Consider the following 21,207-nt stretch of genomic DNA (forward strand, 5'->3'; position numbering starts at 1 on the left):
ATTTTGTCTTCCCCAACTGAAACTCTGTGCCCATTAAACACTAACTCTTCTTTCCTCCTCCCAAAGCCTCTGGCAACCATCATTCTCTCCTCTGTCTATAGGAATTTGACTACTTTAGGTACTTCATATCAGTGGAATCACTCAACTTCTGTTCTTTATGTCTGATTATGTAACATGATTGGGCTTCCTTGGTGGCTCAGAGGGTAAAGCATCTGCCTGAAATGAGGGAGACCTAAGTTCAATCCCTGGGTTGGGCAGATCCACTGGAGAAGGAAATGGCAACCCACTCCAGTACTCTTGCCTAGAAAATTCGACAGATGGAGGAGCCTGGTAGGCTACAGTCCATGGGATTGTGAAGATCAGTCACACACAACTGAGCAACTTTACTTATGTAATATAATTGGGGAGAAGTTAGATGGAATGGGAAGGAGAATTATCAGCAAAATTGGGAATTGACTTTACTTTGGTGAGTACTCTATATCTACCCCTCAGGAAGCACACATCCCTGTTTTCCTAGTAAAGTCCCAGTTAACAACTTCTTATTCAAACTTAGTATTCATAGCATCCTATTTTAATATCAAAATACTTTGGTTTGGAAATGAAATGAAATACCCATCCTATTTGTCAAAATTCATTAAGGAGCAAAAATATATTAGATGTCTTGGTCATTAAAGTAGGGTTTAAATACACATAACAGATTGGGAATAATAATAGGAAAACATAGAATCAGTTGTTGTTTAGTCATTAAGATGTTTTGGGACCTCAGGGACTGTAGCCTGCCAGGCTTCTCTGTCCATGACATTTCTGAGGCAAGAATACTGGGGTGCATTGTCATTTCCTTCTCCATGGGATCGTCCCAACCCAGGGACTGAACTTTCATCTCCTGTACTGCAGGAGGATTCTTTACTGTTAGGCCAGCAGGAAAGCCCAAAGGTTCAGTATATGACAAGAAATAGATCTGTGTTTATTTGGAGGTGATAGAAATAAGACTGCCTGTGACCAAAGGCTTTGGGTAATACATAAGGAAATTGAGAAGTGTACAGTTAGGTGGTGTGCAAAATCTTGGAAGGGTTATGACCCCCAAATAATGTCCCAATTTCAGTAGAGCTAATTTAAGAGGAAAAAAAGAAATGTAACCAGAAACCCAGATTGCTACGTATATGGTATGGAAGTGCAGATTCACAGTTACTTGTTGTACATATTTGATTTTACTGTCTTTTACAGTCTTAACAAACAACAACAGAAAAATTACACAAGTATTGAAATTAGGCTTTTTTGATGATAATTCTCCAGAGGGTACTCTTGATGTCCTTGTTCCTTAGGCTGTAGATGAAGGGGTTCAGCATAGGGGTGACCACAGTGTACATCACCGAGACCACTGCACTCTTCCTGTGGGAAGATGAGACAGTGGAGCTGAGATACACCCCAAGGCCAGTTCCATAAAATAAGCAAACAACTGACAGATGAGAACCACAGGTGGAGAAGGCTTTGTACTTCCCATCTGAAGATGAGACTCTTAGAATGGAGGATGTAATTTGAGTATAAGAGTAAATGATCCCTGAGAGTGGAACTCCACCCAAGATGGCTCCAATGAAATAGATTAATATGTTATTGATGAAGGTATCAGAACAGGAAAGGTTGAGGAGTTGAGAAAGTTCACAAAAGAAATGAGGAACTTCCACATCTTCACAGAAAGTAAGCTGTGACACCATCAAGCAGTGCAGCAGGGAGGTCAAAAGGCTGATGGAAAATGACACCAGGACCAACAAGCCATAGAAGCGGGGGTTCATGATGACCAGGTAGTGGAGAGGGTGACAAATGGCCACTAACCGGTCATAGGCCATCACTGTCAGAAGGAGACTCTCCAAAAAAGCAAAAAGAGAAAAAAAGGTCAGTTGAGTTAGGCAGCCTGCATAGGTGATGGATTTGCTGTGTGTCTGGAGGTTCACTAGCATCTTGGGAATGATGGTGGTGCTGAAACTGACATCAGTCAAGGACAAATTGGAGAGGAAGAAGTACATGGGGGTGTGGAGGTGGGAATTGGAGCTGACAGCCAGGATGATGAGCAGGTTCCCAAGCACAGTGACCAGGTACATGGACAGGAAGAGTCCGAAGAGGAGGGGCTGCATATCTGGATCATCTGAGAGGCCCAGGAGGAGGAATTCTGAGACATCTGTTAGATTCTGTGGTTTCATGTTGATGGGGCACCTTTAAAAAAAAGAGACTGTTGAATACACAAAACAAGGGTAGAGGCACCTAGATAAGTGTCCAAACTGAATTTAATCAATTCACAAATAAAGTATTAGAAGAAAAATATAGGAAGAACATTCCTTGATCTAAATCACAATAAGATCTTTTTTGACCCACCACCTAGGGTAATGAAAATAAAATGTAACATGACAACAACAAAAATGGGACCCAATTAAAATTAAAAGCTTTTGCACAGGAAAGATAACCATAAATGAGATGAAAAGACAAAGCTCAAAATAGGAAAAAATATTTGCAAATGAAGCTATGGACAAATAATTAATCCCCAAAATATAGAAACAGCCTGTGAAACTCAATATCAGAAAAAATAAATCAATAAAAGTGGGTGGAAGGCCTACATAACATGTTTCCAGAGACACACAGAATTTTTTTTTCAATCGGTATCAAATACTTTCAGAAAAAGATTGGCGGTTGAGTTTACATTTTGCTGTATTTGTTTGTCGTGGCCAGGTAAAACTTCTTTAATATACTTCTGTTCCTGAATATATATGAAGGCTTGATTTTTCATCAAATCCCACCTCTTACGAACAGTCAAAAAATGTAAGACCTAATCAGGTCTCAACACCAAGTTGGCCCCCTTATGCCAGCTTAAGAGAGCTTTTCACGCCAATTCTTCCTTATAGAGAGTTTGTGTTTCTCCTAAATTCAGCCCCCTAAATGTTGGCTGGATTGGCAGGAGAGAATACTGTCAAGGTGACTTGTAAACGGAGTGTCACTTTTGCCCTATAAAAGGAGTGTCACAAGTGACAATACTGTCAAGGTGCCTTGAAAAATGGAGTGTCACTGTCTGCATTCGAATCTGACTTTATTCTCCTCTCTACCAGAGCCTGAACAAAATTACATTAACGTTAAAATTCTTATCCTCAGGTTGAAAATGATAATAATGCATGTTGCTTTCTTTTGGGGGATGGGAATGCAGATAAAGGGCTTCCCTGTTGCCTCAAAGAATAAAGAATCTGTCTGCGATAGAGGACACCTGGGTTCAGTCCCTGGGTTTGGAAGATCCTCTGGAAAACAGAATGGCTACCCACTTCAGTATTCTTGCAGTTTCCCTGGTGGCTCAGATGGTAAAGAATCTGCCGGTAATGCAGGCGACCCAGGTTTGATCCCTGGATTGGGAAGATTCCCTGGAGAAGGGAATGGCAACCCACTCCAGTATTCTTGCTTGGAGAATTTCATTGACAGAGGAGCCTGGCAGACTACAGTCCATGGGGTTGTAAAGAGTTGGACATGAATTAGTGACTAAAACATTCACACTTTCAATGCAAATAAAGTAACAAACTATACTTAAAAATTACTCCAGCCTCTGGCGTATGAATTCCTACATAAGTCTTTGTAATACTGTGGTTGTCATCATTTCATCACCATCACCTTCAAGATCATCTGGAGAACTTAGGCGACATTTAGAAGGACCGGTTTCCTGGTAGTAGAAAAGATGCCCAAGGAAGATAGAACCAGTGTGGAAGGAAAACAAAAACTTGAATAAGCGTTCTACAATTCCCACCACTAACAATAACATAAACTTCGTAGGCTTTGAGCTGATCTTTGCGTTTTGGTGGCCTCCCACTGACTATCATAACTCCCACTGCCTTGATGATGAGCATACAAGTCTCCCATATCCCTCCTGCATTCAGTGTCTCCCACTGCACTTGGCACTCTCTGGGTTGGGCTGTCCCTCCGCTCGACCAGGACTGAGCACTGCAGATTAGCTGCCTGTCCCCTACCTGCTTTTGGATGAAGGCTGAAGCTTTGTCCTAAGAACAGGCAGTAAGACAAACTCAGGTGTGGGCCTCCTGGTGCAGACAACAACTCTGGGAGGATGAGACATATGGGTATTGATCCCATTGGACTGGAGCTGGCTAACTGAAGGGCTGGGAAGCACAGGCTGATTATTTACAGTGATGCAGCCTGGAGAACTTCATGCACGGGGCAGATAATTAGCCAAACTGGTCATGGTCTCTCAATCCCTGAGGGTTTGCTAATTTAATGGAGGAGGAGAAGGAAAAAAGTGAATGTATTAGGAAGGATCCAGTAGAGCCTGGAAGAGGCTGACTTGTACTCCTCACCTCTGCCTTCCAGTTTATTTTCTCATCATCAAATTCAGATACATTTTGTTTCAATTAGGGGAAGAAATACATGATTTTATGTCTATAAATTCACTGAATTAATCATGAAACCTAGAGAGATTTTGGTCTCTTCCAAGAATGTGATAGTATTTCTTTGTTCATGGTTAAGGTTTATGTCTCTGGCATTGTCATATTTTTCTTTCTATAGTCCTGGTCTCGAGTTCTGGGCTTTCTGTCTTGGAGATTTATGTTTTTTGTTATTATATTTTTTGAATTTGGAGCCAAGATGCCCAGAGTGAGAGTCACTCTGGGAACCACTGCACTTGTGTTGGTGTCTGAAATGAGACAATCTTGTGAGAACTGTTCCCTAGACTCTGTGGTTTGGCAAACTCTCTGTAGCATGAAAGGGCAGTGGAAAAGTCAAGCCAAGCTGAAGACCCTCAAAGTACTATGAAAACTACCAGGGTGTTATAAAGATGATCCCTTAGAGTTGGCTGCAGTTGAGGGAAAGGAGCCCAATGCTTATAACCTCACATTATGCAGTCATCAGATGTGGGCTCCCTGAAGCTGAGGCAGCTACCTCTAGGAGTTGATTCCTGAGGGTTAACACCCAAATTTGGAGCAATTCATCTCTTATTCCTGACAGGAGATTTTTTTGTTGTTGTGGTAAGAAAAAAAACATAACATTTAGCTCCCCATTTTTAATTGTACAATTCAGCAGCATTAAGTACATTCACATTGTTAGCAACCATCACCACTATCCGTCTCCAGAATTATTTCATCTTCCCCTAATGGACACTTTGTGCCCATTAAACACTAACTCCCCTTTTCCTGATCCCAAAACCATCATTCTCTTTAAATTTGACTACTTTAGCTGTGGAATCATTCAGTGTTTTGTCCCTTTATGTCTCATTAAGTAATATGATTGGGGAGAAGTTAGATGGAATGGGAAGGAGATTTATCAGAAAATTTTGGAATCAATTTTTCTCTGGTAGGTAGTCTCTTCTCTACTCCTTGGGAAGCATATACCCCAGTTTTCCTAGGAAAGTCCCAATTGATAACTGCTTATGTAAACTCAGTATTCATAGTGCCCTATTTTAATTTCAAATTTCTCTGATTTGGAAATTAAATACCCATTCTATTTTCACAAAAAGATTATTTTTTTTTCTAATTTTATTTTCACAAAAAGATTATTAACGAGCAATAATATATTGGATGCGTTGATCATTATGGTAGAATATAGATACATATGACAAATAGGGAATAATAAAAGGAAAAGTATAGAATCAATATATAACAAGAAATAGAGCAGTGTTTCCTTCCTTGGAAGGAAAGCTATGACAAACACAGATAGCCTATTAAAAAGAAGAGACATCACTTTGCTGACAAAGGTCAATATCATCAAAACTATGGTTTTTCTTTTTTTTTTAATTTTATTTTATTTTTAAACTTTACAATATTGTATTAGTTTTGCCAAATATCAAAATGAATCCGCCACAGGTATACCCGCATTCCCCATCCTGAACCCTCCACCCTCCTCCCTCCCCTACCCTCCCTCTGGGTCGTCGCAGTGCACCAGCCCCAAGCATCCAGTACCGTGCATCGAACCTGGACTGGCGACTCGTTTCATACATGATATTATACATGTTTCAATGCTATTCTCCCAAATCTCCCCACCCTCTCCCTCTCCCACAGAGTCCACAAGACTGATCTATACATCAGTGTCTCTTTTGCTGTCTCATACACAGGGTTATTGTTACCATCTTTCTAAATTCCATATATATATGTTAGTATACTGTATTGGTGTTTTTCTTTCTGGCTTACTTCACTCTGTATAATAGGTTCCAGTTTCATCCACCTCATTAGAACTGATTCAAATGTATTCTTTTTAATGGCTGAGTAATACTCCATTGTGTATATGTACCATAGCTTTCTTATCCATTCATCTGCTGATGGGCATCTAGGTTGCTTCCATGTCCTGGCTATTATAAACAGTGCTGCGATGAACATTGGGGTACACGTGTCTCTTTCCCTGGGCCAAAGAACTAAATAGACATTTCTCCAAAGAAGACATACAGATGGCTAACAAACACATGAAAAGATGTTCAACATCACTCATTATCAGAGAAATGCAAATCAAAACCACTATGAGGTACCATTTCACACCAGTCAGAATGGCTGCTAGCAAAAAGTCTACAAGCAATAAATGCTGGAGAGGGTGTGGAGAAAAGGGAACTCTCTTACACTCTTGGTGGGAATGCAAACTAGTACAGCCACTATGGAGAACAGTGTGGAGATTCCTTAAAAAACTGGAAATAGAACTGCCTTAAAACTATGGTTTTTCTAGTAGTCATGTACAGATTTGAGAGTTGGACCATGAAGGTTGAGCACCAGAGAATTGATGCTTTTGAATTGTGGCGCTGGAGAAGACTCTTGAGAATCCCTTGGACTGTAAGGAGATTAAACCAGTCAATTCTAAAGGAAATCAACCCTGAATATTCATTGGAAAAACTGATGCTGAAGCTGCAGCTTCAATACTTTGGCTACCTGATCCAAAGGGCTGACTCATTGGAAAATACCCTGATGATGGGAAAGATTGAGGGCAGGAAAAGTGGGTGGCAGAGGATGACATGGTTAGATAGCATCACCAAATCAATGAACATGAATTTGAGCAAACTCCAGGAGATAGTGGAGTACAGAGGAGCCTGATATGCTATAGTCCATGGAGTCGCAAGAGTCGGACACGTCGGAGATACTGAACAACAACAACAAAGAGCTGCATTTATTTTGTAACTATAGAAACAAGACTGCCAGGGACCAAGGGCTCTGTGTATACATAAGGAAATTGAAAAGGTGTAGTGATGTGGTATGCAAAATCTTGGAATGGTTATGACTCACACTGGGTGACTAAATAATATTCCAATTTCATTAGAGCTATTTTAATAGGAAAAATATATAAACAGAGAGGTACATATATGGTGTGAGACTGAATATTCAGAATCACTTGGTGCACAGATTTGTTGTTACTGCCTTTACCAGTCTTAGGAACATATATATATATATACACACACACACACATATAGGTACATATGACACAGGTATTGAAATTAGGTTCTTCTGATAATAATCTTCCAGAGGGCACTCTTTATGTCCTTGTTCCTTAGGCTGTAGATGAAGGGGTTCAGGATAGGGGTGACCTCAGTGTACATTACTGAGGCCACTGCACCCTTCCTATGGGAAGATGAGACAGCTGAGCTGAGGTACACCCCAAGGCCAGTTCCATAAAACAAACAAACAACTGCCAGGTGAGAACCACAGGTGGAGAAGGCTTTGTACTTCCCACCTGAAGATGAGACTCTTAGAATGGAGGAAATAATTCGAGTATAGGAGTAAAGGATCCCCGAGAGTGGAACTCCACCCAAGATGGCACCAATGAAATAGATTAATATGTTATTGATGAAGGTGTCAGAACAGGAAAGGTTGAATAGTTGAGGAGGATCACAGAAGAAATGAAGAACTTTCACTTCTTCACAGAAAGTAAGCTGTGACACCATCCAGTAGTGCAGCAGGGAGGTCAAAAGGCTGATGGAAAATGACACCAGGACCAACAAGCCACAGAAGCGGGGGTTCATGATGACCAGGTAGTGGAGAGGGTGACAAATGGCCACCAACCGGTCATAGGCCATCACTGTCAGAAGGAGACTCTCCAAAAAAGCAAAAAGAGAAAAAAAGGTCAGTTGAGTTAGGCAGCCTGCATAGGTGATGGATTTGCTGTGTGTCTGGAGGTTCACTAGCATCTTGGGGATGGTGGTGGTGCTGAAACTGACATCAGTCAAGGACAAATTGGAGAGGAAGAAGTACATGGGGGTGTGGAGGTGGGAATCAGAGCTGACAGCCAGGATGATGAGCAGGTTCCCAAGCACAGTGACCAGGTACATGGACAGGAAGAGTCCGAAGAGGAGGGGCTGCATATCTGGATCATCTGAGAGGCCCAAGAGAAGGAATTCAGAGACACCTGTTAAATTATTTTTTTCCATGTAGATGGGGCACCTTATGAAAAGAAGAGTGTTGAATAAACAAAACAAATGTAGAGGCACCCAGAGAAGTGTCCATACTTTGGATTTAAGCAATTAACAAATAAAATATTCACACTTGATGACCACATGGCCTAGCAACTTTAGCAAGATTTCTCAGTTGTGAGCCCATCTTTAATGAGGCCCCAAATATCATTTGCTTCTTTTTTAATCAGAGGTTAATTACTCATTTGCTTCTTTACTTACCTATTTTAGAGGCATGCGGCCAAAGAATGCAAGAGAAGTAAGGACTTTTTGACATAATAAATCCATGAACGTGATGTAATATGTGTCCCCTTAATTTTGAAGGAAAAATCTATAGTAAAAGTTTTTTCTCTCTTAGAAAAGTCATTCTAATTAAAGGACACTAAAAAACACTCAAATATACTGTATCTTATATGAATGCTGTACAAGAAACTCTCTTAATTTTTCTTTTTTTTGAAACTCTCTTAATTTGTAATGTAGTCCTAAACAGCTAAAACCACTCTCTGGGGTATAAATTTTAAAAAATTCTTAATCAGATAGCATTTCTGTTTTTTAAATTAACTTCTAGAGATTTTTCATATTTATTTGGTTTTATGACATCTATCTTCCGTGGAAATATGTGTTCACTCAAATGTGTGTTGTGGTCACACATATAACTCAAATATAAATATTTGCTCTTAGTGGACTTCATATTTCTATAAATGCATTTTTAATATCCTTTTTTCCTTAATTTATTTATTTTTAATTGAAGGATAATTATAATATTGTGTTGGTTTCTGCCATACATCAACATGGATGAGCCATAGGTATACATATGTCCCTTCCCTCTTGAGCCTCCCTTCCACCTCCCACCCCTCTAGGTTGTCACAGAGCCCCAGTTTGAGTTCCCTGAGTCATACAGAAAATTCCTCACACAGCAAATTCTTACTGGCTATACATTTTTTTTCTTTTTTAAAAATTTATTTATTTTTTAAAATTTAAAAATGTATTTATTTTTAATTGAATGATAATTGCTTTATAAAATTTTAAAGCATAAAATCATACACTATCACTGATCTTGAGGATAGCATTCATATATTATGGACCAATGATTAATTAATAAACTCTAATTAAGACCCTGAATTTGCTTTTCTTATTACAGAATATTTTTCTATCGGTACTATAATAGTCTCAGAGAAAGTTCTGAAATTGAGATTACTGTTTGCTGTTTTTTTGTTTGTTTGTTTGTAGTGGCTAGGTAACACTTCTTAACTATGATATATCTTTAATCCTAAAGGTTTGTGAAGGGTTGATTTCTCAGCAGATCCAACCTCTTATGAACCATCAAAAAATTTAAGACCAAACAAATTCTCAACATTAAGTGGGCTTCTCATGCCAGTTTAAGAGATTTTCAAGCCAATTCTTCTTTTTTTTCTCATTTAATTAATTTATTTTTTTATTGAAGGATAATTGCTTTACAGAATTTTGCTGTTTTCGGTCAAACCTCAACATGATCAGCCATAGGTATAAATTCTTTCTTACAGAGAGTTTGTGTTTCTTTTAAATTCAGCTCCCTGAATGCAGTTTGGGTTGGCAGGAGAGAAATCTGTTTAGGTGTCTTGTAAATGGGAGTTTTGGGCTTCATTGGTGGCTCAGCAGTTAAGGAATCCGCCTGCAATGGGATTCAATCCCTGGGTTGGGAAGATCCCCTGGAGGAGAAAATGGCAACCCACTTCAGTATTCTTAGCAGGAAAAACCCCATGGACAGAGGAGCCTGATGGGCTACAGTTCTTGGGGTCTCAAAGAGTTCAACATGACTTAGCGACTGAATAATAACAAACAAAATGGTATTTCGCTGTATGTATTCAAATCGGACTTTACCTCCTCTCTACCACAGGGCAAGATTGAAATTACATTAAAATATCTATCCTAAGATGTGCTCCTATCCTCAAGTGTAAGATGATAATAAAGCGTGTTGCTCTCTTTTGGGGGGTAATAATCGCTAAGAGTCGAACAGAACTGAGCGACTTCCCTTTCACTTTTCACTTTCATGCATTGGAGAAGGAAATGACAACCCACTCCGGTGTTCTTGCCTGGAGAATCCCAGGGACGGGGGAGCCTGGTGGGTTTCCATCTATGGGGTGGCACAGAGTCGGACACGACGGAAGCGACTTAGCAGCAGCAGCAGCAGCAGCAGCAGCAATGCAGGTAAAACAAAACAAGTCACAGAAAAACATTAGTTCAGAGCCTGGCACATGAATTCCTACATAAGGCTTTGTGATATTTTGTGGTTATTGTCACGATTTTCATCACTATCACCTTCACGATCATTTGAAGCACTTGAAGGACACTTTGCTGGGCTGTGCTAAGTTGCTTCAGTCGTGTCCAGCTCTTTGTGACCTCGCAAACTGCAGCCCGCCAGGCTCCTCTGTCCATGGAATTCTGCTTGTAAGAATACTGGAGTGGATTGTCATGCCCTCCTCCGGGGATCTTCCTGACCCAGGGATCAAACTTGCGTCTCCTGAGGCTCCTGATTTGCAGGCAGATTCTTTACCACTGAGCCACAGGGGAAGCCCAGAGGGTACTTCAGAGAAAACAATTACCTGCTCGAGTTAAAAAAGATGCCTACGGAAGACAGAATAATTATGGGAGGAAAATAGACATTTAAATAAAAGTTCTAGCTTCCCCACCAGAAACAACATCAACTTCCTAGTCTTCTGAGCTTATCTATCCATTTTAGTGTCCTTCTACTGGCTATCCTATCTGTCCTCTGCTTTGATGATGAGAAAACAAGGCTCCCCCAATCCCTCCTGCATTCAGTGTCTCCCACTGCACTTGGCACTCATTAGGCTGTGCTGTGTCTCTGCTGGGGCAGGACTAAGGGATGCAGATGTCTTACATCTCCCCTACCTGGTGTTGGATAAGGGCTGAGAGTTTGTCCTCAGAACATGCAGGAAGACAGTCTCAGGTATGTGCTTCCTGGTGCAGACAACATCTCCAGGAGAATGAGACACACAGATATAGAACCCACTGGACTGGAGCTGGCTAACTGAAGGGCTAGGAAGCACAGGTTGATTATTTACAGTGATGCAGCCTGGAGACCTCCATGCAGCTAGAAGATAATTAGCCAAATTGGCCCATGGCCTCTCAGTCTCTGAGGATTTGCTAACTTCATGGAAGAAAAAAAGGAGAAAAGTGAATGTATAAGGAAGGACCTAGACCCTTCTGACTCCCAAGAAGAGGTTGACCTCTACTTTTTACCTTTGAGTTCCAAGTTGTTTGTTTCACTATAAAATTCACACACTTATTTCTTCAATGAGAGAAAGCAATATGTGATTTTATATCTGTAAATCTTTGATTAGTCATATAATTTAGAGAGATTTATGCCTTCCATGGGCTTCCCAAGCAGTGCTAGTGGTAAAGAACCAGCCTGCCAATGCAAGAGACGCAAGAGATGCGGGTTCAATCCTGGGTCGGGAAGATCCCCTGGAGGAGGGCAGAGCAACACACTCCAGTATTTTTGCCTGGAGAATGCCATGGACAGAGGAGCCTGGCAGGCTACAGTCCATGGGGTCGCAAACAGTCAGACACTATTCAAGCAACTTCACCCACACATATGCATGCCTTCCATACCAAAATTCTGATAGTATTTCTGTTTCCCTAGTTAAAATTTATATCTCTGAGAGCTTACTACTGTTTTTTTTTTTTTTTTTTAACAGTCCTGTTATGGGGTTTTGGAATTTATGCCTTGGAAATTTATGGTTCTTGCTATTTTGAGTGACAGTTCCAATTCTAGTTCTAATTCTGTTGAAATTTAAAATATTTCAATTCAATTAGTTTAAAATTTAGCTCTACTTTTTCTGCTCAGTTGGTGTATGTTGTTATATTGCACACTGTTTATTGTGATGCATTCTGTTATTTTGCTTAAATACTTCTAGGCGTCTCAGAGAGTCTACATTCAAAATGTTGGCCTGGGCTATATAGTCTTGTCAGATCTTGACTGGAAGCGTATCTGAACGCCAGCTCACTTACATGGCTATTGGTAAGATTGAATCCTTTGTGGGCCAGAGGACTCCCTTAGGTTCTTATCAAATGGGCTTCTGACAACAGGACAACTGACTTCTATCAGTGCAAGGTGGTGAGATGTCAAGAGAGGGCTGAAAAGATGAAATCTGAATCCTGGTGATGGAGGGTGAGGAGGGATGGACTGGGAATTTGAATCAGCAGATGCAAACTAGTGTATATATTAAATAGAATGAATAAACAAGGCCTTACTGTGTAGCACAGGGAACTATATTCAATATCCCTTAAAAAACAATAATGGAAAAGAAAAAAAACAAAGCTCAGCCTTTCTGGATGTTTGTGTTGGCAGATTGAGTTTTTCTCATTTTAAGAAATTAGAAACTAACAAATTATTGCTTTTTTTCCTTCAGTTTCCCCCCCGAAACCCTATGCATGTTGCTCCTTCTCCAATTGCTGTGTTTTGAAAAGAAAAAAAAAAAGTGCTACTTTTTCACATCATGAGAAAAATATTCTTATCTTCAAGTAATTGGGGGGAAAGATAGTCTCATTAACAAAGTCATGTGGTTTATCTCACATATATTATGACCATAGTCATAAGAGCTTGGAGTTGCAGGTAACATATTCTAATCTTGACCTCAGGTCCTGAGTGTGAATCCTCTTAGATGCTTTCAGCCCAATAACTCAACATCTTTGTGGCCAGAAATGAGATCTTGAAAATCAGAAAAACTATTTGGGACTTTATTCAATTGGAAGTTTTCAAAAGGTAAGTGATGGAATCTGATCGACTCTTCAAGTCACATAATCCTTTTCTACTCTGAGGTCATATTACATGGTGGCATGAGGTCAACTCTAAAATCTGGAAGCCTGAGTTCAAATCCCTTCACCACTTCAAAAGCACCATGAATCCATGTATGTATAATATAAACTTATCTTATACTTAAGTGAAATTATGGTAAAGTGGGGCATGAGAAAAGCACCCAACTTATAGGTGTATGGAAAGAATGAAATTAGCTAACATAAGTAGATGCTGAGATAGCTGCCTAACAATAGCCATAACTCTGTTATTAGTGGTGGTGGTAGACTATAATAATGATTATTTCAGTATTTTGAAAGTGAAAGTGAATTGCAAGTCACTCAGTCATGTCTGATTCTTTGTGGCCCCATGGATAGTCCATGGAATTCTCCAGGCCAGAATACTGGAGTGGGTAGCCTTTCTGTCTCCAGGGGATCTTCCCAACCCAGGGATCGAACCCGGGTCTCCTGCACTGCAGGCGAATTCTTTACCAGCTGAGCCACAAGGGAAACCCAAGAATGCTGAGTGGGTAGCCTATCCCTTCACCAGTGTATCTTCCCGACCCAGGAATTGAACCAGAGTCTCCTGCATTGCAGATGGATTCTTTACCAGCTGAGCTACCAGGGAAGCCCATTTCAGTATTATGATTTTTAGTAATTTTACTGTTAATCAGAAAATTTAGAACACAGATTTTGTGATAAGAACTCAAATGGTAGGGCATAGAAATGAAAATAAAGTTAGAACAGGTTTTTAAGGATCCATTGACAATGAAGAGGCTTAATTCACTCATGGATTTGAACTGCCAGCAGAGCTATGATGATCTGGGTCACCATCTGCCCAGGAAGTATACTGGGTTATGTACAAACCAATGGATGAGTTAATTATCCATGCTCCATAGTGGTCAATGCTTTCAAAGAGTGGTCCTTGTGTGTGACCATCAAAGTAGCAACATCAACATTTAGGAACATTTTTATTTTATTATTATTATTTTTTAAAATTTTATTTAACTGTACAATATTGTATTGGTTTTGCCATATATCAAAATGAATCTGCCACAGGTATACATGTGTTCCCCATCCTGAACCCTCCTCCCTCCCTCATACATGTTTCAATGCCATTCTCCCAAATCATCCCACCCTCTCCCTCTCCCACAGAGTCCAAAAGACTGTAGGAACATTTTGAGACAGGCGCATTTTTATTTTTATTTTTTTTTCATTTTTTAAAATTTGTTTTTCTTTTTTTTTTTTAATTTAATTTTATTTATTTATTTATTTATTTATTTTTTGGTGCTATGTAACCTATACTCTTTTTTTTTTTGCTTTTTCCTAATTTTATTTTATTTTTAAACTTTACATAATTGTATTAGTTTTGCCAAATATCAAAATGAATCCGCCACAGGTATACATGTGTTCCCCATCCCGAACCCTCCTCCCTCCTCCCTCCCCATACCATCTCTCTGGGCCGTCCCAGTGCACCAGCCCCAAGCATCCAGCATCGTGCATCGAACCTGGACTGGCAACTCGTTTCCTACATGATATTTTACATGTTTCATTGCCATTCTCCCAAATCTTCCCACCCTCTCCCTCTCCCACAGAGTCCATAAGACTGTTCTATACATCAGTGTCTCTTTTGCTGTCTCGTACACTGGGTTATTGTTACCATCTCTCTAAATACCATATACACAATGGAGTATTACTCAGCCATTAAAAAGAATACATTTGAATCAGTTCGAATGAGGTGGATGAAACTGGAGCCTATTATACAGAGTGAAGTAAGCCAGAAGGAAAAACATAAATTTTATTTTATTTTTAAACTTTACATAATTGTATTAGTTTTGCCAAACATCAAAATGAATCCATCACAGGTATACATGTGCTCCCCCTCCTGAACCTTCCTCCCTCCTCCCTCCCCATACCATCCCTCCAGGTCGTCCCAGTGCACCAGACCCAAGCATCCAGTATCGTGCATTGAACCTGGACTGGCATCTCGTTTCATACATGATATTTTACATGTTTCAATGCCATTCTCCCAAATCTTCCCATCCTCTCCCTCTCCCACAGAGTCCATAAGACTGTTCCATACATCAGCATCATTTTTGCTGTCTCGTACACGGGGTTATTGTTATCATCTTTCTAAATTCCATATATATGCGTTAGTATACTGTATTGGTGTTTTTCCTTCTGGCTTACTTCACTCTGTATAATAGGCTCCAGTTTCATCCACCTCATTAGAACTGATTCAAATGTATTCTTTTTAATGGCTGAGTAATACTCCATTGTGTATATGTACCAGGCTTTCTTATCCATTCATCTGCTGATGGACATCTAGGTTGCTTCCATGTCCTGGCTATTATAAACAGTGCTGCGATGAACATTGGGGTACACATGTCTCTTTCCCTTCTGGTTTCCTCAGTGTGTATGCCCAGCAGTGGTATTGCTGGATCATAAGGCAGTTCTATTTCCAGTTTTTTAAGGAATCTCCACACTGTTCTCCATAGTGGCTGTACTAGTTTGCATTCCCACCAACAGTGTAAGAGGGTTCCCTTTCCTCCACACCCTCTCCAACATTTATTATTTGTAGACTTTTGGATCGCAGCCATTCTGACTGGTGTGAAATGGTACCTCATAGTGGTCTTGATTTGCATTTCTCTGATAATGAGTGATGTTGAGCATCTTTTCATGTGTTTGTTAGCCATTTGTATGTCTTCTTTGGAGAAATGTCTATTTAGTTCTTTGGCCCATTTTTTGATTGGGTCATTTATTTTTCTGGAGTTGAGCTGGAGGAGTTGCTTGTATTTTTGAGATTAGTTGTTTGTCAGTTGCTTCATTTGCTATTATTTTCTCCCATTCTGAAGGCTGTCTTTTCACCTTGCTTATAGTTTCCTTTGATGTGCAGAAGCTTTTAAGTTTAATTAGGTCCCATTTGTTTATTTTTGCTTTTATTTCCGATATTCTGGGAGGTGGGTCATAGAAGATCCTGCTGTTATGTATGTCAGAGAGTGTTTTGCCTATGTTCTCCTCTAGGAGTTTTATAGTTTCTGGTCTTACGTTGAGATCTTTAATCCATTTTGAGTTTATTTTTGTGTATGGTGTTAGAAAGTGGTCTAGTTTCATTCTTTTACAAGTGGTTGACCAGTTTTCCCAGCACCACTTGTTAAAGAGATTGTCTTTAATCCATTGTATATTCTTGCCTCCTTTGTCAAAGATAAGGTGTCCATATGTGCGTGGATTTATCTCTGGGCTTTCTATTTTGTTCCATTGATCTATATTTCTGTCTTTGTGCCAGTACCATACTGTCCTGATGACTGTGGCTTTGTAGTAGAGCCTGAAGTCAGGTAGGTTGATTCCTCCAGTTCCATTCTTTTTTCTCAAGATCGCTTTGGCTATTCGAGGTTTTTTGTATTTCCATACAAATTGTGAAATTATTTGCTCTAGCTCTGTGAAGAATACTGTTGGTAGCTTGATAGGGATTGCATTGAATCTATAGATTGCTTTGTGTAGTATACTCATTTTCACTATATTGATTCTTCCAATCCATGAACATGGTATATTTCTCCATCTATTAGTGTTCTCTTTGATTTCTTTCACCAGTGTTTTATAGTTTTCTATATATAGGTCTTTAGTTTCTTTAGGTAGATATATTCCTAAGTATTTTATTCTTTCCGTGGCAATGGTGAATGGAATTGTTTCCTTAATTTCTCTTTCTGTTTTCTCATTATTAGTGTATAGGAATGCAAGGGATTTCTGTGTGTTGATTTTATATCCTGCAACTTTACTATAGTCATTGATTAGTTCTAGTAATTTTCTGGTGGAGTCTTTAGGGTTTTCTATGTAGAGGATCATGTCATCTGCAAATAGTGAGAGTTTTACTTCTTCTTTCCGATTTGGATTACTTTTATTTCTTTTTCTGCTCTGATTGCTGTGGCCAAAACTTCCAAAACTATGTTGAATAGTAATGGTGAAAGTGGGCACCCTTGTCTTGTTCCTGACTTTAGAGGAAATGCTTTCAATTTTTCACCATTGAGGATAATGTTTGCTGTGGGTTTGTCATATATAGCTTTTATTATGTTGAGGTATGTTCCTTCTATTCCTGCTTTCTGGAGAGTTTTTATCATAAATGGATGTTGAATTTTGTCAAAGGCTTTCTCTGCATCTATTGAGATAATCATATGGTTTTTATTTTTCAATTTGTTAATGTGGTGTATTACATTGATTGATTTGCGGATATTGAAGAATCCTTGCATCCCTGGGATAAAGCCCACTTGGTCATGGTGTATGATCTTTTTAATGTGTTGTTGGATTCTGGTTGCTAGAATTTTGTTAAGGATTTTTGCATCTATGTTCATCAGTGATATTGGCCTGTAGTTTTCTTTTTTTGTGGGATCTTTTTCAGGTTTTGGTATTAGGGTGATGGTGGCCTCATAGAATGAGTTTGGAAGTTTACCTTCCTCTGCAATTTTCTGGAAGAGTTTGAGCAGGATAGGTGTTAGCTCTTCTCTAAATTTTTGGTAGAATTCAGCTGTGAAGCCGTCTGGACCTGGGCTTTTGTTTGCTGGAAGATTTTTGATTACAGTTTCAATTTCCGTGCTTGTGATGGGTCTGTTAAGATTTTCTATTTCTTCCTGGTCGAGTTTTGGAAAGTTGTATTTTTCTAAGAATTTAGAAAAATTCTTCCACGTTGTCCATTTTATTGGCATATAATTTTTGGTAGTAGTCTCTTATGATCCTTTGTATTTCTGTGTTGTCTGTTGTGATCTCTCCATTTTCATTTCTAATTTTATTGATTTGATTTTTCTCCCTTTGTTTCTTGATGAGTCTGGCTAATGGTTTGTCAATTTTATTTATCCTTTCAAAGAACCAGCTTTTGGTTTTGTTGATTTTTGCTATGGTCTCTTTTGTTTCTTTTGCATTTATTTCTGCTCTAATTTTTAAGATTTCTTTCCTTCTACTAACCCTGGGGTTCTTCATTTCTTCCTTTTCTAGTTGCTTTAGGTGTAGAGTTAGGTTATTTATTTGACTTTTTTCTTGTTTCGTGAGGTGTGCCTGTATTGCTATGAACTTTCCCCTTAGGACTGCTTTTACCGTGTCCCACAGGTTTTGGGTTGTTGTGTTTTCATTTTCATTCGTTTCTATGCAAATTTTGATTTCTTTTTTGATTTCTTCTGTGATTTGTTGGTTATTCAGCAGCGTGTTGTTCAGCCTCCATATGTTGGAATTTTTAATCGTTTTTCTCCTGTAATTGAGATCTAATCTTACTGCATTGTGGTCAGAAAAGATGCTTGGAATGATTTCTATTTTTTTGAATTTACCAAGGCTAGCTTTATGGCCCAGGATGTGATCTATCCTGGAGAAGGTTCCATGTGCGCTTGAGAAAAAGGTGAAATTCATTGTTTTGGGATGGAATGTCCTATAGATATCAGTTAGGTCTAACTGGTCTATTGTATCATTTAAAGTTTGTGTTTCCTTGTTAATTTTCTGTTTAGTTGATCTATCCATAGGTGTGAGTTGGGTATTAAAGTCTCCCAATAATTAACAAATTATTGTTAATTTCTCCTTTCATACTTATTAGCATTTGTCTTACATACTGCGGTGCTCCCGTGTTGGGTGCCTATATATTTATAATTGTTATATCTTCTTCTTGGATTGATCCTTTGATCATTATGTAGTGACCTTCTTTGTCTCTCTTCACAGCCTTTGTTTTAAAGTCTATTTTATCTGATATGAGTATTGCTACTCCTGCTTTCTTTTGGTCCCTATTTGCATGGAAAATCTTTTTCCAGCCCTTCACTTTCAGTCTGTATGTGTCCCCTGTTTTGAGGTGGGTCTCCTGTAGACAACATATGTAGGGGTCTTGTTTTTGTATCCATTCAGCCAGTCTTTGTCTTTTGGTTGGGGCATTCAACCCATTTACGTTTAAGGTAATTACTGATAAGTATGATCCCATTGCCATTTACTTTATTGTTTTGGGTTCGAACTTATACACCATTTTTGTGTTTCCTGTCTAGAGAATATCCTTTAGTATTTGTTGGAGAGCTGGTTTGGTGGTGCAGAATTCTCTCAGCTTTTGCTTGTCTGAAAAGCTTTTGATTTCTCCTTCATATTTGAATGAAATCCTTGCTGGGTACAATAATCTGGGCTGTAGGTTATTTTCTTTCATCATTTTAAGTATGTCTTGCCATTCCCTCCTGGCTTGAAGAGTTTCTATTGAAAGATCAGCTGTTATCCTGATGGGAATTCCCTTGTGTGTTATTTGTTGTTTTTCCCTTGCTGCTTTTAATATTTGTTCTTTGTGTTTGATCTTTGTTAATTTGATTAATATGTGTCTTCGGGTGTTTCGCCTTGGGTTTATCCTGTTTGGGACTCCCTGGGTTTCTTGGACTTGGGTGATTATTTCCTTCCCCATTTTAGGGAAGTTTTCAACCATTATCTCCTCAAGTATTTTCTCATGGTCTTTCTTTTTGTCTTCTTCTTCTGGGACCCCTATGATTCGAATGTTGTAGCGTTTAATATTGTCCTGGAGGTCTCTGAGATTGTCCTCATTTCTTTTAATTCTTTTTTCTTTTATCCTCTCTGATTCATTTATTTCTACCATTCTATCTTCTAACTCACTAATCCTATCTTCTGCCTCTGTTATTCTACTATTTGTTGCCTCCAGAGTGTTTTTAATTTCATTTATTGCATTATTCATTTTATATTGACTCTCTTTTATTTCTTCTAGGTCCTCGTTAAACCTTTATTGCATCTTCTCAATCTTAGCCTCCAAGCTATTTATCTGTGATTCCATTTTGATTTCAAGATTTTGGATCAATTTCACTATCATTATTTGGAATTCTTTATCAGGTAGATTCCCTATCTCTTCCTCTTTTGCTTGGTTTGGTGGGCTTTTATCCTGTTCCTTTACCTGCTGGGTATTCCTCTGTCTCTTCATCTTGTTTAAATTGCTGAGTTTGGGGTGTCCTTTCTATATTCTGGCAATTTGTGGAGTTCTCTTTATTGTGGCTTTTCCTCGCTGTGTGTGGGTTTGTACAGGTGGCTTGTCAAGGTTTCCTGGTTAGGGAAGCTTGTGTTGGTGTTCTGGTGGGTGTCCAGTAATGAGTTATGAGATGTCTATGGTTTTGGGGTGACTTTGGGCAGCTTGTATCTTGAAGCTCAGGGCTGTGCTCCTTTGTTGCTGGAGAATTTGCTTGGTATGTCTTGCCCTGGAACTTGTTAGCCCTTGTGTGGTGCTTGGTTTCAGTGTCAGTTTGGAGGCATTTGATGAGCTCCTGTCAATTAATGTTCCTTGGAGTCAGGAGTTCCCTGGAGTCAGGGTTTGGACTTAAGCCTCCTGCTTCCAGTTATCGGTCTTATTTATACAGTAGTTTCAAAACTTCTCCTTCTATACAGCACCATTGATAAAACATCTACGTTAAAGATGAAAAGTTTCTCTATTGTGAGGGTCACTCAGAGAGGTTCACAGCGTTACATGGAGAAGAGAAGAGGTAGGAGGGAGTTAGAGGTGACCCAATTGAGATGAGGTGAATCAATAGTGGAGAGAGTGGGGTAGCCAGTAGTCACTTCCTTATGTTCACTCCACAACTGGACCACTCAGAGATGTTCACGGAGTTATACAGAGAAGAGAAGAAGGAGGAAGGAGACAGAGGTGGCCAGAGGGATAAAAGGGGGGAATGAGAAGGAAGGAGACAGATCCAGCCAGTAATCAGTTCCCTACGTGTTCTCCACCATCTGGAACACTCATAAACTCACAGAGTTGGGTAGAGTAGAGAGGGGTTAGGGAGGAGACACAGGCGACCTGGTGGAGAAAAAGGAGAGTCCAAAGGGAGAGAGAGCAGTCAAGCCAGTAATCTCACTCCCTAGTGAAAAATGGGTCCTGAACATTGGGTTCTTAAAGGTAGAAAATTGGTAACAAATACATAAAAGCAAAAATTAAAAATCTAGAGTAGAGTTTGGAATTTCAAAAATACGATGTTAAAGAAAAGAAGAAGCAAAAGAAAGAGAGAAAAAACGAACAAAGAAAAACA

The 21,207-nt window shown here is 39.3% G+C and overlaps 2 protein-coding genes across 2 annotated transcripts; both read right to left on the reverse strand.

The window, feature by feature from the left end:
* Positions 1 to 1,265: 1,265 nt before the first annotated feature.
* Positions 1,266 to 2,213, reverse strand: LOC133251970 (olfactory receptor 7E178-like). The gene has a single exon (XM_061424740.1). The coding sequence runs from the start codon at positions 2,193 to 2,195 to the stop codon at positions 1,266 to 1,268; it is 930 nt and encodes a 309-aa protein (XP_061280724.1). The 5' UTR covers positions 2,196 to 2,213.
* Positions 2,214 to 5,746: 3,533 nt separating this feature from the next.
* LOC133251971 (olfactory receptor 7E178-like) lies at positions 5,747 to 8,470 on the reverse strand. The gene is made up of 2 exons (XM_061424741.1): positions 7,464 to 8,470; positions 5,747 to 6,277 (listed from the first exon to the last, which is right to left on the reverse strand). Exons 1-2 carry the CDS (start codon positions 8,369 to 8,371, stop codon positions 6,223 to 6,225), a joined length of 963 nt encoding a protein of 320 aa, XP_061280725.1. The 5' UTR covers positions 8,372 to 8,470; the 3' UTR covers positions 5,747 to 6,222.
* Between the last annotated feature and the right edge of the window lie 12,737 nt (positions 8,471 to 21,207).

The sequence above is a fragment of the Bos javanicus genome, chromosome 7, assembly GCF_032452875.1.
Source record: "Bos javanicus breed banteng chromosome 7, ARS-OSU_banteng_1.0, whole genome shotgun sequence".
Lineage (NCBI taxonomy): Eukaryota > Metazoa > Chordata > Mammalia > Artiodactyla > Bovidae > Bos > Bos javanicus.

Bases quoted from the DNA above. Each gene is read 5' to 3' on its own strand.
- LOC133251970 (XM_061424740.1), bottom strand. From the start codon at position 2,195: ATGAAACCACAGAATCTAACAGATGTCTCAGAATTCCTCCTCCTGGGC.
- LOC133251971 (XM_061424741.1), bottom strand. From the start codon at position 8,371: ATGGAAAAAAATAATTTAACAGGTGTCTCTGAATTCCTTCTCTTGGGC. The intron at 6,278-7,463 runs GATTATTATCAG...CATCAGCAGATG, and splicing joins ATAAAGAGTGCCCTCTGGAA to AATGGATAAGAAAGCTATGG.